We start from the raw sequence: 17969 nt of genomic DNA, 5'->3' as shown, positions 1-17969 counted from the left end.
TACTTTAAAGCTGAGAAAGCCTCTATTTTCCTGCAAGGAGAAGAACTGAGGCTGGCTAAGGTAAAATATTTTAACCGTGTTTACGAATACTACCATCTTAAAACAATATCTCCCAAACTTCCTCCCAAGTGTCTAAACTTCAGCTCAGTTTGAAGGCTGGTATGAACGCTTCTGAAAGCTGTACAGCAGCAAAGCAGCGTGCCAGATGTACCAGGAATGCTGAGGAGGTAAGCGAATTAGTCAATCACCAAATGAGATTTTCTTACACTGGTATTTATATCAATTAAAATTTCAATCTCAAATGCCATTCCTAAGATATTTATGTGCTGCCCAACTCTCTGGATATGCAGAAGTTATCTTCCAAAGTACGCAGCACCAGTCAAATTAGGTATTTTATCAAGCACATCAGTGGCAAGTCATGGAAAGAAATGTGACTCTTTTAAAGATAAAAAATATTGCTGAGCTCTTCTGCATATTAGTTATGGCTATTTCTCAGTAGAAAGAATTAAGATTTAGCTTCCATAATAATTCTTTCAAGTTACTGGCTATAGTTTAGAAAACAGCAGCACAGCAGGAAAACTCATTGCTTTGTGTTTTCCACTGTTCCGTTTTTAGCAGCGTCCTATATACAGGTTGAGAATCAGCCTATACAAGGTTATAAATGCGCACTTTTGTTTAAAATGTCATTAACCTTCTGCACTGAATAAAGAAACACTTAAACATGCCCTTCCAGTAGTCACACTGAGATCTAAATACAATTTCAAAGAGAAGGGGAGACTGAACTTTCTCAGTACAATTGCTGAGAGAACTTGTGTTTTTTCTAAAGCCATGACAGAGTGCAAAGATCACAAGCCTATTTTCTCTGTGTACCATGTTTCAGCCTTATCTTACTCTATCTCTTTAAGGGGAGGATGGTTATTGAGTTTGTACGCCAGCTGTGTTCGATATCTCTAGGGAGGAAAGGATATAATGATACGATGTGGGGATGAGTCATGAATGGAGACAGATTATTACAAATACATAAAACAGTAAGGACCAGTTTTTCAAGAGGCATTGAAGAATGCACTTCTCAGTATCTGTAAGCACTTGCTTGCTCACCGAGCAACCCGAATGTGTCTGTGCAGACAGATAAAACTGCAGGATTCACTAGAGGCTTGCACACACTTTCTTCTATACAGCAACAGAAAAATGTGCACTTCCTGGATTTTTTTTTTTTAGTTTAATTGAAACTTGGTGTGAAAATGATCAACTGCAACAGCACCTGTGCAGTAATTACGAAACTTGCTTTTTCACCTTTAGGTCCCACTGCAGCTACTGACTCCTGCCCTGTAGTCCCAGAGCAGTAGATGGCACAGATTTGCAAACTGTAGGACAGTTGGTAGCTGTGCCCCCCAGGTAAGGTTGGGAACGCTGGTGGGGCTGTGTGTGGGAAGCTCGACTGTGCCTGCTGGTAATTCAAGAACTTTTATCTCCAGGGCTGTCAATCTGGCACCTTTCACAAGTGTTAAATTCACTTAAGTATATTTTTTAAGAAGCTGTCATGAGACATACTGAAGCAAATATGTCCTTCAGTGGTTACACATGGACTCAGTTGTAACAATGTTTGTTAAGTGCTTTGACATCCCCAAATGATATGTTTGGTACAACTTCCACATTTATTCGTTTATTCAACTCTGTTAAATAGTCTCTAAACCTATGGGTTTAAGAAATATCTCACTGGACACAGTATATCCAAAAGGCTACCTCTAACGGTGAAGAAATGCTTATGTAACTAGTGAACATTGCATACATTTATCTACTAGTGGGAGAATTTAGCCTGCAAATAATAGAAAAGGTTTTTAAAGAGATTTTGTGAAAACCATCTTTAGATTGGGTACAGAGAAGATCATATGCTGCATGCTATATATCAAATTAAGCTGTGATTGTTTAAAATAATACTGATGGAACAAGCATTTTCAGTTGCTAGGCCTTATTCTCAACTGTTGTACATTGTAGATATGCTAATTTACACCTGCTGAGGAGCTGGCACAGTATATTACGTATTTATATATAGTATCATGTGCAAACTAGTGAGATTATTTCTAGATGTTTACTGTTATAATGAGCTCTGAAACTTTAAATCAATCTGCTGCACTAATGTAAACAACCTATCGTAACAAAACCAGACAAAAGTGCACCAGAACATGTTAAACACATTATTAGGTCGATGAAGATCATTCATATTGATCCAGGACTGGCTTCACAGCGCAGTTTAATCACAGCTGCCTGGAAAAAAAGACAAGAGTGGTCATGGCATTCACTGCCTTTCATCGCGAGGTCACTGATTTAATCCTAGAATGAGTCTACAAGTGACCAAAAATTCATCACTACAGTATTTGACAACTTATGTGAAATCAGCTGAAGCAAGGTAAAAAGAACAGGCAAATATTTAGACTCAGAACAAAATCTGGCTACTGTTCTAATGAGGAAATACTGTTACTGGAGGTTGCTGATGCTCCACCCAGCAGTTTGTAGGCTTTGATAGCCACACAATTACCTCCTCCTGATCTGGCAGATTTACATTAATTGGATTTTTATCCTGTATAGTAAATACTCAGATACCAGTACCCTCTCACTCCCCACGGTCAAGGAAGAAAAGGAGAGAGATGAAAATCTTTTGTTCCTCTTCACGGCCTCCAAGGAAGATGAATAAATCTCACTGCTAGTGCTTCTGTAATATGAGCTCAGAGTTTGTTCCAGATTTGGGAACAGGAGACTGGGAGAGTTATTCAACTGTATCAGTAGACAGCAAAATGAAAGAAAAAAGCCTGAAATTTGGCCACATACTGATGTGAGCCGAAAATTAATTTCTACTCTAACTTGGAGTTTTAATAGCATAATTTAAAAAAGCTTTCAGCAAGACTTAGGTGTCATTTTGTCAGGCMCTGTATAAACTCTAAGCAACAGACAGGGTCTGCCACAAAGAGTTTACTATCAACATAAAAAAAATACAAAGCAGCACAAGGCAAAGTAGGACAGACAGACACAGAAAAGTGTCAAAATTATATATGATTTGTGAAAATCTGKGGAAAAGCCAGTAACTGACCTGAAATTCTGACCCACCATACGCCTATTCCTCCTCTTGAGGGCTCACYGCAATTAGCACATGTACCAACCACAGCACAACGACCAGGAACCGAACCGTCCTTTTGCTTGGATTGCCTTTGGATCACTGCTAGTTAAAATTACCCTAAAAATACCCSAGCAAAGCACCGCTGCATGCATTCCACCTGCTCTGCTGCAAAACAACTTTGCTTTTCAGAGGCTTCTGACCTTCTTCCACCAACATTAACAGCTGGGGTTGTCTAAAGGGTATTTGACAGTTTTCTGTGGGCTCCACATCCAAACAGTCCATCATACATGCCAGTGYGCTATCCAATCGACTTTCTTATTATTGTTTAAAAAATTGTTATATACTTTATACCATAACATATCACTAAAGACTACAACAAAGAGAAAATTATTACACAAATCTAACAAAGACAAAACTTTTAATCACCAAAACGCATGGGTCTAAACACCTGTTTTTTGACAAACTTTTAGAGAAGATGTTTTAGAATTATACAAATGGCACTGCCTTATAGAATGCTTGTAAAATTTCTGATTTATCGTGGCATGGGTGACAGGTAAAGTACGTTGCATAACCTAAAAAGGAATAGCAAAGCTGCCCACACCTGGCCTCCTGCTTGGGGAATCTGCTCCGCACAGCTGGGAATCCCCACCGGTGGGTCAGCACCCACAGGTGAAGAGGCAATCGGCAGCACTGAACAGCTTCATCTGTTTGAACACTGGCTCTTTGGAAAGGAATTTCTAGTTCTGGAACCTTAAGCCACGTCTCCACTAAAAACTATGTTAGCTCAAGTAGACGCTGGATTAATGAAAGCGAAAATGCTCAGAAGGAAAACGGATGTGATGCTTTAATCACTTTTTAGAAACATGAAGTGTGAGTGATGGAAAGGTGACCTTTATCTTTCCCACAAACAGAAGGCACAGTGAAAAATGATTTTGATTTATCCTCATACCTGTTTCTGAAAAGATGTGATCTGTGGTATGAGATCTGGTTTTAACAATGTTGCAGTACTGCTAGAGGGAAATAAATTGTCCAAGAAGAGATGTCAGTTTAAAAGTAAAGCAAAGATGCCCACACAGCCCTTTCTTTGGTCAACACTGATACTTTATGCCGTGGGCCTTAACTTGTCAGGGAATATCATACCCTCTGCATTACAGAATACGGTAGTGAGAAGGACAGGCTATAGAAAGCTATCAAATCTGTTCAGAGAGAGGCAGTCTTCCCCTGAACATCATCACTGTAGCGGTCTTACCAGTATTTTCTACACTACATTAGTTGAATGAGTCTTTTTTTAAAGCTTCTCTTTTAAGGTTGTTTTTCAATTGYACCACTGGTAGAAAGATTCATCAGAATCAGGTCATCACCTTCTTTTGCCTTTTGCAGAAAACACATGTGGATAGAGGGGAAGGTAATAAAACTTGCTCAGCCCAGCTAAATTTCTGCCAGATCACTTTGGAGGGCAAAGCAAACTCATCTACAAACTGCTACAAGAGCATCTGGGGTCACTGAAGCCCTGAAGAATTTGGTGGGATGAAAAAGAGGAAGAGGAAGGTGCTTAAGGTTTGCTGTTGTTTATTAATAATCTAGGCAGTTTCATTTTTGACCTACCAAGAGCAAAGAAGCAGAATAAACAACACTAACTAGATCTTGTCGTGTCAGTACTTCATGCTAAATACATTTGTCCTCTCCTGTGAATGTTCCTTTTTGCAAACACACCACTTAGATCTATAGCCAGATTTAAAGTTACTGGCATTTCTCTTCTCTGTAAGCAATAAACCAAAAAGTTTTAAAGTAATAATTTACTTGCTTAAAATACAGTTTTTGGTTGTTTATTCTTCCATAATTCTAGCTTTCTCTTAGGGCAAATCAGGAAGTTTTGAATTCATTGACCGTTACCTTTGTCACTATTCTCATCTCCTTTGATCTTTTTGATATTTTTGTTTGCTGTCACATTTCTGCTGATTTGTTTGTAAATTATAAATCCTACTTTACTTTYATTTTTCTTAAACCACTTGCCGTAATCCTTTAGAAAAATCTACTCACAGTTTCATTCTTAAGTTCTACTGAAGATTTACAGTATGCTAAACTGGGCAAAAACTCTGTAGTAAGCAGCACAATGTATTTTATACTTCATCATAATATTTTTTTCTGGCTCCATGTCGATATAACTTTTTCTGCTTTTTACAATGGTTTACAACTTAYATAATTTAATACAACAGTTGTTACATTTTTATTGCAAGCTGATAAAACTTGTTCATAAGTTTCTGCCATGCAATATATTAAACAAAAATGACAAAAGAAGGGGAACTGATGATTGCTAAAACCGCAATTCAGCCTTGAAGTTCTGACCATCCATAAAATGCTTCTGCTTCACTTGCATACAGTAGATCTTGTCAGAATTTCTCAAACGAACTACCTCATCATAYTTAGTTTGCCTTACCTGCTATTTTTATGCTGAAAACCAACAATGATTTCACCTTTTGGACAACGTATTAACAAAGCGGTGCTTTAGGGGAATCGGCCCCTCTAGGGTGGGTGGCTCCCACGAGGGTGGCTCCCCTCGGGTCAGGGGAAAGGGCACAGACAGGACTTCTATCACCAGCRCTGACACCGAGCTCCTGGAAGTCCTTGGGCAAGCTCTTTCAACGCTATACACAGAGGCACAGAGGTTGATTTAATTTTGCAAGGCCCCTGATGATGTGAAGATAGATACCTGCTCAAGGCTCAGGCTTTGTGTCTGATTTTGGAGTTTTTGAGCACCTGCAGTTCTTGATGCTTCCTGAAATCAACTCCCAAATTTCAGCTTTCTAGTTTTCAACAAGGAAATTAGACTTGCCCACTTTTGCAAAATGCTTTGAGATCCCCTGATGAATAACAGTAACTAAATACACTGTTACTGCTGCTGTTTCAATGCCTCCCTCAATAAGACTCTTTCTAAAGTACATTCTACATCAAAACAAATGTTTCTGTCCAAATCTACAAAGTAGGTCACTGTACATCCATAAGGATATATAATACACTGCAATCTACTACTTCTGAAATTCCTTTGCTATATCAAAATAATAAAACCYGATCTAAATTTATGCCAAAAGTAGATTTTTACAGATTTATAAATGCTATATTTAGTCCTGTATTTAGACTAATTGTTTTTATTTTTGAAATTTAAGATAGAACTACAGCTAGCTGTGGAACAGACACTTCATGATCTATTGCAGTAAATCCTCTTTCATCTCTGCACAAAATGCAACATAGTAAATATATCTGACAGAGCTAAATAGTTCAGTTTCTAAAGCCAGGCTTCAGAAACATCTCCATGAGACATTTGTAATGGCTTGGCAAAAATAAAAGACATAATTAATTCCTGTAAATCACTTAACTGCATGGTCTTAATGTTACTAAAACAAAGATTGTTTACTTTCTCAGCCTATGTGATTAAGATTTCCTAGTAGAAATCAGCTTATGACTTCTAAGAGATCAACACAGCCAGCCGAGAAATAGAATTTTCTGTTCAATAAAAAGCCTGATCAGAGTGCAGACATACCAAAATTAGTTTCTGAAGTGTTGCAGTGACTCCAGCCCCTGCCTACACGGATCATTCTCTTTGTAGGGTGAAAGATCACAGATACCTGCATGCTCTTAGAGATCTGATTTTTTTCAATACTCTAATCATGCAATGCCAAGATGAATAATGGTGATTAAGATATCATTGGACAACTAGATTAAACTGTAAAAGTCCTGACTTTTTTTCCCGCAAAATAAAAGCCAACTGTAAAGTACCTGGAAAAGAGGTAYGCTTATGGGTGGAAAAACTTCAAGAAAAATACCTAAAGGATAGCAACTCAGTTTATTTTGACAGCTGCCTTTCTCCTTCTCATTAAATATCTTGTCTAACCAAAGGTGAGGCATTTACCTTTGCATGTTTGTAACTACAAAGATACGCAGATCAAGCCATATACATGATGTGATGGATTTTAAGAAAAACATTCAGCTTCTCCACTCCAGAGACAGTTGCAAGCTTGATCACAAATGTGCTGTACATAGTATTCTTTTTTCCTTCTTATTGCCTATCAACCTGGAATCTACCAGTCAGAATACTGTTTCCAACAAGMTGATACAAATTGTGGATTTGATCCTGCAATTCTTCGTTCTCATCGTCCCAAGAGTTCAATAAGGTTGGGCATATTTGTAAGAAATCATTTTGGATGGTGAGAAAAATTTTTAAGTAATAAACATGAAAGCATCTTTGTAATTTTAAAAAGTGACTCCATAATGCAAGCCCGATACAGAGAAATCAAGATCACAAAATGTCTAAAGAATTTCCAAATGGAAATGTCTAAAAATCATCCATTACTAGTGCTGCTTTTCCATATAGCAGACACCGAAATCAATATGCTGCACTGGTTCAGTAAATGTGTCTCTTAACAAGTTAATAAAACAGTGATCCCCACATAGTCTTTCCATCAAACTTTCATATAAAAAATGAGAATATTAAATGCACTAAGATAGGGAAGATCTGCTCCATTTGCTCTGCAATGATAATCTTTTACAAAAGAGGATTTTTATTATTAATTCTTTGCCTTCTGGGGATATTATAATTTCCTAGAATGTAAAAATGCCTTAAGCACAGCAATTTGCTGAGCTAGACTGAATTTCAAAATGTTTCAAATGAGCTGATAAACAACTGCATAATTAGCCATTATTAGATCAAGACTGCATATTACAGATATCCAAGTGAACCATACAACRGATAGGCAAATTGAGGATATCATTTTTAAAACTAAGAGTCAATGTTATGCTTTGACATGCATCACAACTTTTCTTTTAAAGAATTAAATACCATACTGCTTATTTTTTCTTTAGAAATGCAGATTATTCTATCAACTAAATCCTTAGGGTCTTAATCACTGAACACATCCCTCTGTGTATGAATAATGAGGAGTTTACAGGCTGAGTATAACTCATGTACCAAAAGTGATTAGATTGAATGAAGGTTTTCTTTTTCTTTTCTTTTCTTTTTTTTTTTTTTTTTTTTTTTTTTAATTAGATAGCTACAAACCCATTGTAAAGCATGTTAAATTCAAGGTCCAGTGTATTTCTTAGGCCTTGAATTCTGCAACTCCTTAATGAAATTTGTTAAATTACTTTACAAAATGGAGAACGTAATCATATATACTAAAAAAGGTGTAAAATTAATTTATACCACTACCATATTTTCAGTATCTTGTACTTGTTATTTATATATAATTTTGTCAAACCATCAGAGAGTGGCTGGGAAATGTGGCAGTTAGATGGAAGAGACACTGGGATGGCCATCTGAGATACAGAATAAAGTTACTAGGTGAGTTTTTCTTTAAAGAAATGAGAAGTGGAACAGTTAACCAGGCAGATAGCTATAGTGACAGCTTAAGGTTTCAGCACTGATTCATCAATTCTGTTTTAAATTTAGGATAGAATTATTCTCATCTAATTTAACAGTTTTAAAGCTATACATCTAATATAAAGTTGCCTGTTTCAAAAGATGCTTAATCCCATAGTAAAATGTACTATAGGATGAACAGTCCTTTAGAGGTGTCTATCTCCCAACCTCAAAAGCCTAGACCGTTAGGTTAAACAAAACAGTTAACTTTCAGGCAGTTAGTGAGATTAAATTAATCTTACCCTAAGTGTCCAGACGACTGTGACTTGCCTGACTTCTGTCTATAATAGCAACACTGAACTGGAATGGACCTCTGACTAATCAAGTTATTACTGCAGACAATTTCATCAAAATTCCCTTACAAGAAATGACCAGCTAATCCAKCCTACTCTGAAGTCTTCTGAAATGCCTTTCCAGTCCCCAAACAGTAGTTTCAAGTGGAAATATAATCAATGTCCGTAAYAGACAATAAAGCCAAAGATGGACAATTTAGGCATACTTTATTTAGAGATACATTGCAACCTGTATGTCCGGATTTCACTCTTGTTGCTCAGAGGAGTTTAATTTCAGAGAAGTGCAGGATGCAGAACTTTTTGCCATTCAGCTTAAAAGAAGCTCAAAAGGAAATAGATTAGCTGCTTAAAAGCTGTTATAATCAGAAAAGCAACTCTATAAATTGGAAGCTGCTTACTCAGATCTGCTGCTTTTTAGTCTGCATTTCCTGTTACCTCCACAACTCCAAGAGCATTTCAAAATTTCTTATACAAGTCACGTTTAGACTTTAGGCCAAGCTTAATTTTAAGTGTTGAAAACAAAAGAAGCTTTTCTTTGGCAGGTTAATTAAAATAAAGGAAGCTATTTAAATCTGCCCAAGGATATGCATGTCAGTGGTAGGCCTAGTGGAGACAGTTTTGTGGGCACCGCACAGATGAGGTAGTCAAATGAATGCACCATAAAACGTAATTTGTTATGCAGCAAGCACATCATATACATATTGTTAGGTAAGCTATATGCACATGCTTTTAGCCCTGAAGAACCCAATTTAGCTAAGGCTAATATATTGGTTCTGCTCTAGCAAATGTAATTATTAACTAAGGGTGTCCAAGTAGACCTTCATCTGCCTTTGTGGATGTAAGAGGTGCTACCTCAGTGATATCTTTCCCTACATTTGTAAGATTATTACCACAGAAGCCTTATAAAGCATTAAAGACCTGGGAGGTGGGAAAAGGATTTTGATGGAACAGTTAGCCACTTTTTGTATTCCAGGGTTCAACTAAAGGCTCTGATAAACAGTTTTAAATGGTTGCACGCAGTAGCTGCACAACTGCAGTAAGTCACGCTTGCAGCCCACAAGGATGTAACAGTGTTTAAGAAAAGCCATTCACACAGAAAACTACTTTCTCTCTAGGTCAGGGACAGTTCTCAATGGATTACTATGATCTTTTTGGTTTAGAGACCTCACTTCCTCCACATATAGTGTCCTCTATAGGAACTGGATTCTATGATGATGACTTTAATATTGAACTTGTTAATCTGCTTTAGGCAAACACTAATAAATACAAGAAATACTTAAATGTTTTGGATGAGATGAAAGGGAAATAATTCAGACTCCATTCTAACTCAGCGGAAAAACTGTTAATTTCAGTATGGTCATCATGTCCTCAAGACCATGTGATAAGATTTCACAAGCACTGAAGAAAACAAATACACCTGATATAAATGAGAGTCTGGCTAAGTAAGAGCTGCAGTACTTGATTCCTAATTCTGGCTTGATTTGATTCATACATTTCATCTCTGGAGTGTCACATCCATTACATCATTTATTCTTTAAGCTCATTTTACTTTGCAGGATTACCCTGATCTTTCAAGTATCTTTAAATTGCTTAGGAGTCTGGTAGCTAGTAAAAGCTGAAACCCTCCTGACTGCAGAGAAGGGCTGCGAAGAACTGCATAGAAGAACAGTACAGAGAATGGTGACAGCTGGGAAGGCTTTTTGGCACTCACCAACTCCTAGTATAGACATAGCCATAATTACCTTTATAAAAGAAACTATATTGGCTTGTAGGACTCAAAGAAATTAACCTCACATTGACACCTACATTAAGGTATTGAAACYGGACCACCGAGTTGACAGTCTTTGTTTCCTCCTGCAATTTTTCCTTTGGTTCAAGACTGATTAACCATCAGCTAGAAAAAGGTCTAGTGCTTTCAGTCMTGACAGTTCTGTCATCTTTGGCATCAACAAAAATATCTTCTAGATAAGGTCAACCAAGCAGAGCAAGGCAAAGCAAAGTTATGCTGCTTCCATATAACTCAAGGAATCACTGCTGCTAAAGGAAATTCAAGATAACTTTGCAGAAAGGTCCAGTACTCTTTCTTCATTTGTTATGAACGCCAGAAAAAGAAACTGTAAGCTGCTCATATGCAAGCAGAATAGTTCCAATCAATAAAAAAAATGCCTGAATGTTGATAATTAAGTACTTTCCCAATAATTTTGACTTACTATATGGTAAAAATTAAATGTTTCTATCAAGAACCATTTTGAGGTTGAGTAGCTCTTCATTATTTCTTCAAGCTCTTTTAAAATTTGTATGCTATCCTCAGCTAAAGTCATTGAGTGGCATCCTTTCATTTTGCCAGATTTAACCTATTATGTTATGAAAAAAAATCAGGGACTATAATGTATGATAAATATACAGCTTGGCATCTTATGTCTATGCTTGGAAGCATAATGGGAGTATGACTTTATTATTACTTTCCCTCTCACTATCTATTAGCACTTTAATATGAAGTTCTGACAATGAGAAGTAAGAAGTGTATACAACACAGCCACATCACTGACTCTTGTTAATGCTTCGCTGGTCATGCTAACATTACTATGGGCTCTCAGAGCACATCCTATTACTGCAACATATTTTAGAGTTGGTATGCTGGAAAGGATATTGTAATTTGGTGCTGAATAAGTTCAGTAATACCTGTAATRTCTTAAGTTTTGAAAAAGAAGGCAACAGATAACACTATTTAAAAATGACTGTTGAACGCTGGATTTGCCTTATTCTTACTTTCTCTTTTTGATGTTACAGAATTTCTAATTTCTCAYGTGCACCTACCCTCTTAAATTCTGGTCACTATTTTTCTCAGAATAAACTTCCTTGTGCAGTATAGTAATTCATATTCTTTTTAGCAACCTGCTGGAGCTACCTTAATTAAGTGCTAGCCAGAATTCTCTGAAGACGATAAGTAGCTGAAGTAGAAGGGAAGAAGACTGTCCTAAGGAAATAATTCATTCAGCAAAGCAMCTGACCTCATGAGCCATTTTTATAAAACATTATCAATATACTGCGCAAGAGACTATTTTGTGGAATACTACTATTTTGTGGTTGTGTAAAACCTCATTACACAGATTCTACTACACTTCCAGCAGTTCTATCCCTTGCAGACACTACAGAAAATAAAAGTACTTAGACCTGAGAACAGCTCCTTCCTGTTTGATACGAATTATTTCATTTTGCCACCCTTTTGCTTTCTTGTTTTCTGTGTCTCAGTGAATTCTCATCTCTCACTGTCACAGAGGAAAAGAAACAAGTAAAATCAGACTACAGACAGTGACTGCAGTCTGTCACAAACTTAACTGTTGGGGGCAATTCATGTTCTTCACCTAAACTTTTTAATTACCAATTCAAAAAGTATCAGTAAGTTCCTCCCTTACTCAGCTAAACTGACTCTTGCTAATCTATAAAGCTATCAATAATTTTTAACAGTAACATATATGTGCTAAGTCCAAAACACAATTACAAGTTTCAATGGTTCCATCACATCTAAAACTCTGTGGCCACAACATAAATAAATATATATTCATTCATCTATATCTTTAAGTAACAATGAAATTTGCTACTAATAGATAATACTACCTATACAGTAAGAACCCAAAGGAAGCAATTGAAAAATTGAATGGGATGATGATAAAAAAAAGCTTAATATTGTTAAGAACAGTCAGCGCTTTTTTTTTCTTCACAGCAAAGGAATTCAAAAAAGGGGTAAAAGGCCTAGTTAAGAAATAGAGACCCACAGCAAATTATGTACGAAGTTTAATTTACGACCCTACAGCAACACATACTGTATTATAGAAAAAAAGGAATCAGATTAGATCTGAAAGATCTACAGCTGAAAAAAATGCACTATTTTATTTAAAAGACGTTATGATCTGATAAAAATCTTGGCTCCATTGAGGTCAATGGGCCTTTTGCTGCTGACTTTAGTGAGCTAGGATTTCATGAACTGTGTAAATTCATTTACATCTGTTTAAGTCTTTTGCTCTTTATGTCTTTTAGCACTTTGGGATCTGCACCGCTGGGTAGAAGGAGAGGAGGCTGGAGAAGGCATTTGACCAGAACTCAATAGACAAAGATTCAATTTTTGTCACAGGCTTACTAAGAAAACCTGAATAACTCACTACCTCCTTTCTCTTGTGTCCAGGTTCCTTCTCTATAATATCCCAGGGATTGATACTAAACTCCCTTCTGAGGTACTCTGAGATCAAAAGACAAAAAGTGTTACAGCTAGAMATACATATATTTTTTTTTTCTCACAAAAAACACTGCTTACTAAATTCCAAAAAGACAGACCCCAGAAGGCACAAGATGAATAGGAAAAACATAACTAGGAATTTTAGTTTGGTGCTAGAACCTTTACTTAATGATAATGGTCAAGAAAGAAAAATTAGGTGATGTTAGACTATCAAGTTCGCAATAGTGGCAGTCATCAAAATATTTCATTTGTAAACACATGACTATTAAGGAAATAGCTGAGCAATAAATGTGGAATGCCCTTATACAGTTAATAAATTTATTAAGAAAAAGTCAGAAGAGTGGAATTTCTACTTCCAGATAATTCTTTGCTACAGTAGATTGTATATTACCCTGGAAATGTCACTAATGCTGCATTTTATGAATTTTCAACAAGCTCTACATGGACAGAACTCTGAGAAAGACGACAGCCTTTCTTTAATCACTAACAGTTTGAACTTACTCCAGTAGTTGTATTTTTTYTGGTCCACAGCCTCCAGAATGGCTGTAAACTATCTGGCCTTTCATTTTATCTTCAGTCTTGCAGTGAAATCTGTGTGAAAGGTGCCCTGTGGCTACAGGTTCTATCCATTTCAGCAGAAGGTCATGATGATGCTTTTAGGGACAATAAAAGGTTTTAGTAAATTTTAGATAAATTCTATTTCTTCCCTGTTCATTACTTGACTTTTATGAGCTAACAGATAAAATCTGTGATCCATAAAGAAGGCAAGGAACAACAATCAGAGTCAAACAGCTTTAAGTCAAGCCTAGTGAACTAGTCAACTCCAGTTCACAAGTATAAGATGAAGCTCTGGGGTTGATCAAGAAAGTAACCGCGAACACCAGATCAAAACACCCCTAGGAGCTTTAAGATCACGAAACAGATTAATGAAGCCGACACAATTAATTCCAAACATGCACAACAATTTAGCCTTTAGGAGGAGATAAAGATTCAAATCTGGTCAAATAGCATTTATCAAATGGGCTAATGTGGAACTGTCAGTCTGCAAACATAACACTACTAATAAGACTAACAATTATCACYGCGGAAACACCAGTATTTGTTTTGCAAAATGCTGGCTAAGAACTACAGTGTGTCTTCAAGTCCGCTATTTTAGCACAGGTGAGCAAGGTAGGAGGARGGGCTGCTCCAGGAGAACTGTACCAAGAGTTCTAATGTTGAATCTGTTCATTTCACATGTAAAATGAACTTGTCCCCGATTTCCAGTCGTGCAATTTCTCTTGCAATTAGATGAAAATCAGGCAGAGCTCTTTCATTCTTTTATAATCTACCCCTTTAAAGGAAAACTAAGTATCATCCAAATGATCTTTGTGAGGCAACAGGCTGCAGAATAATAGAAGAGAAGCAGTCTGTAAACTAGAAGATCAAGTATCAAAAGAGTGTAGAGCCCAAATTCCTTTTCTCCTATTTGAAACAGACTCTCCAAAACACAACTCTGGTATGGAGAGTGCTGTTTAGGTATTGCTAGAGCCACTTCTTTTTTATGAAGAAATAGAACATTTGAAACGCTAGATATTGCAAACTAAGAAGAAGCAGGGTGAGCKTGCAAAGCTGCAATTAGATGCGTACAACTTTTTGCTTGAAAAGTGAATGAACTCATTATGCAAGTTTAACATCTTCAAGATAAACTTTGTAATACTGAAAACTTAAAATGGTATCTAAGATTACTGAGCTTCAATCTCAGTTTAAGAGATAATTTCAAATATTTCTTACAGCTTCGGAAAGAAAGCATCAACAGACTGCTTAGCCAAATAATGAATACAACAGTTAGMACAGACTGACAATACAAAGATTGAAGACCAAGCCTCTCTCCCCTGATAGGATTCCTTGGTTTTAAGGTCACGTTATGTTGTCAGAATGCTATGAGAGATGAATGAATGATAACAGTCTCAACAAACATCAGCAAGTCAAGGAATAAATAATATCAAAAAGAATAGGGACAATGGCAAAGGAGTGGGCATGCCACGGAGAAATCCCAGTGAGGGGGCACTTTGATTTGCATCTTTCATTTCTAAATTCAGATTGCTCATTCCACTCCAATGAATTTTGGGACTGRGAGAAAACAACTGTCACCTGAGTGTTTTCTGAAGAATTTAGATGTTCAAATATCACTGGATGTGAACTACATGCTCATCTATGTCCTGGTATAATCATGATAGAAGCCCTGGGTAACCCGGCTCTGAAGTAAGCAGATGAATGAAATGGATGGCGGCCAGAATCATCCTTCTTCATTCCTTTCTAGAAATAGTTGGGAGCCATAATGCCAGGAAAGGTGGCCCAAAATCAGAGGTGACTGAGATGGTCTGATCTCATTTAGTTATCAGCAGGTACCTTACAACCCTTTCCACCTATCTCCTTTCCTCAATATCCTCTCATAATTTGACTCATTCACTCTTGACTAAGGCTGTCCAAGTCTTCTCAGGCAAACAATTCTGTTTGCTTTGCTAAGAAATAAAGACTCTCCTCTTTCCAAATACTGTGAGAATAAAGGAGTGGGGGAAGGGAAAGACCTCAGTACTTTAAAATATTTATTCTAGAATGACAATAGGATSAATTGACTGACAAGAGGCAAATTTTCTTGGTTGTCTTAGGTTTTTAAAAGGAAAGAAATGAGACAGTCTAAATCCAGCTTCTCCTGAGCATCTACAGTTAGTGGCATACTTTATTTCTGCATGCTGTTGGGTAACTGAATGTCAGGATTAACTTAATTTGGTTAAGCAGTATGGAAAAGATTGGAGTATGCTTACTTATGCAGATAAAATTTGTATCATTTAAGAAAATAAAAAAAATAAAGAATACACACAAAATATAAAATACGAGCCACTTTCGGCAGGGTAATTTTAGAAGTAGCTTCAGTTCAGAAAAGTATGCACAGGTTTAAGTACTCCATGGATGGATTAGACACGTGCAAACATATTGAACTGAGGCCACAAACCCTGGAGCAGTTTTCTTAAACGCATTAATTTGTATCTTTTAAAAATGTGGACTATTTCATATTGGTCAGTTTGCATGATASATGCACACATGCACAAAGTATTAAGAATTCTGTACCTGTTACTGTCATGCTTTGCCCTTTCTTTCATAGCTTCTTCCCAGTTGATAAGATGCCAGTACATCAACTAAGCCTCACAGCCAAAGAAAGACAGCGAGCATTTCAAATGTTATTAGGATGTTTTGTCTTAATTTAAAAACAGGCTGTCATTAAAAATTAAGAAATAAGTGTGAGGTGACACTGTCCTTCCTGTACTACCTCAACAAATAAAAATCCAGCCATGGACTTCATCATGCAAGGTGTGTCCCCATCATCATCACTGACCTGCATACTGCTTCAGGAGAAACTTCCAGTTTGATTAGAAATCACGACACTRAGGCAAAGCTGAACTTCGTGTCTCCTTGTCCATCCAAGATGCACCTCTCTGACTGCTGACTACACACCTATTTCAAGTTTAAAAGAGATGGAGTCCAGCGTCTCCATGCAGTAATTTTAATGGCAATGAAAAGCATTCAGCAATTCTCAYGAGACATGTAAGTATTTCACAGTATCAGGATCCTAAAAGGGATATTTTTCCTTCAAATACTTCTTTTCCTCCTGTTAATACAAAACTTGTTCTTTTTTAAAAAATAACAACACAAAAAGGCTGTGTTGCACTTAAGCTGGAGTGAGGACTGTGTGTGATTTATCAAGTTTCTTTTGTTTCTGTGCCACTATTTTCATTTTGAAGGGGGATAGAGAAAAATATTAATGACTGTTAATTTAATATATAACACCAGCAGAATCCAAGCTGCGAATTTCTGTACACATCTTTTTGCTCACTACTTGTTGCTTCTCATCTACTGATCATATATTTTCAGCATAAAGGAACACATTTTAAAAACAAAGGCTTTGGCTTTATGTTGCTGTTTGCTATATTCTGGTTTATGTCAGTCATATGTCCGTCTTCTGGACCAAGAAACTTCAGACTGCTGTCTCTTAATTTTTACATCTCTTTTTCATTGCAGTTGGCCCACTCCAAGTTTTATTCTTGCATTATGTTTTCCAAGACCCAGACTGAGACATGACTTACGTAGTCCAGACCAACGGACGAGTGGAAGTAGAGAAGAAGAGAAATAGGAGACTAAATGAAGAGTAGAAAAGACTAAGCAAGTGGACATAAACATGCTTTAACATAAAGCCTTGTGCTTTCATCTCCCTATTGAAAATGAAGGTTCAAATTATGTCTTTGAAATGTGTCAGCTGTGCTGAAATTCTTTCCCAGTGATGTTAATAACATAATTTCCATGAATTTCAATAGGATTTCMTTATACTTAAAAGTCAAAACAACAAAAAAATTATTTCTGATGTACAGCTTGACTTGATTTTCAGAAATCAGATGCTCAGTATTTTCTGAAACCTGGACTTGTTATGTGTCTGTAGCTGGCATGTCATATTCCACAATACAGACMATCCTTTGGATGAACTAGAGACTACAATCATTCTGGTTTAAACAGGCCAAGAACTTTAATATTCCACAGCTCCTTTTGCCTGGTGTATGCAGCTCTCCCATTAACACTTGGACCACTTTCATTTGTATGCCAGAAAAAATAAACAAATTTCCCTAYGTTTGGACAGGGAAAAATATATTTAAGTCTTATCTTCCAGAAAATGTATTGTTTGCTTCTTTCTCCTAACAGACATAGTGGGAGGCACAGATTGGATATTTTTGAAAGATGTCTTATAAAGGTGAAGATAACTAATTGAAGATTCCTCACCAGCTCAGAGCTAAAAATACACTATCTCAGATCTAAGATGACATCAATGCACCTCAGAACTGATGTAGTCTTTTTAGAATAATTATTGACTTTGAATAGGGATGTTTT

At 36.7% G+C, this 17969-nt stretch overlaps 1 protein-coding gene across 4 annotated transcripts in view; it reads right to left on the bottom strand.

The window, feature by feature from the left end:
* Window positions 1–17969, bottom strand: part of DPH6 (diphthamine biosynthesis 6) — a 205738-nt gene that overhangs the window by 8771 nt on the left and 178998 nt on the right. Inside the window, exon 15 of one of the 4 annotated variants that reach the window (XM_085301636.1) lies at window positions 4061–4122. The exons of the other annotated variants lie outside the window; for them this stretch is intronic. Coding sequence (XP_085157762.1) covers window positions 4103–4122 — 20 coding nt within the window. The 3' untranslated portion in view covers window positions 4061–4102. Of the gene's footprint in view, window positions 1–4060; window positions 4123–17969 lie in introns of those variants that run through there. 4 annotated transcript variants of the gene reach the window in all.

Source organism: Rhea americana, unplaced genomic scaffold (assembly GCF_003343005.1).
Source record: "Rhea americana isolate MKP2758 unplaced genomic scaffold, rheAme1 scaffold_18, whole genome shotgun sequence".
Taxonomy (NCBI): Eukaryota; Metazoa; Chordata; class Aves; order Rheiformes; family Rheidae; genus Rhea; species Rhea americana.
The sequence above is the reverse complement of the archived record's forward strand: the minus strand, read 5'-3'. Positions and strand labels throughout refer to the sequence as shown.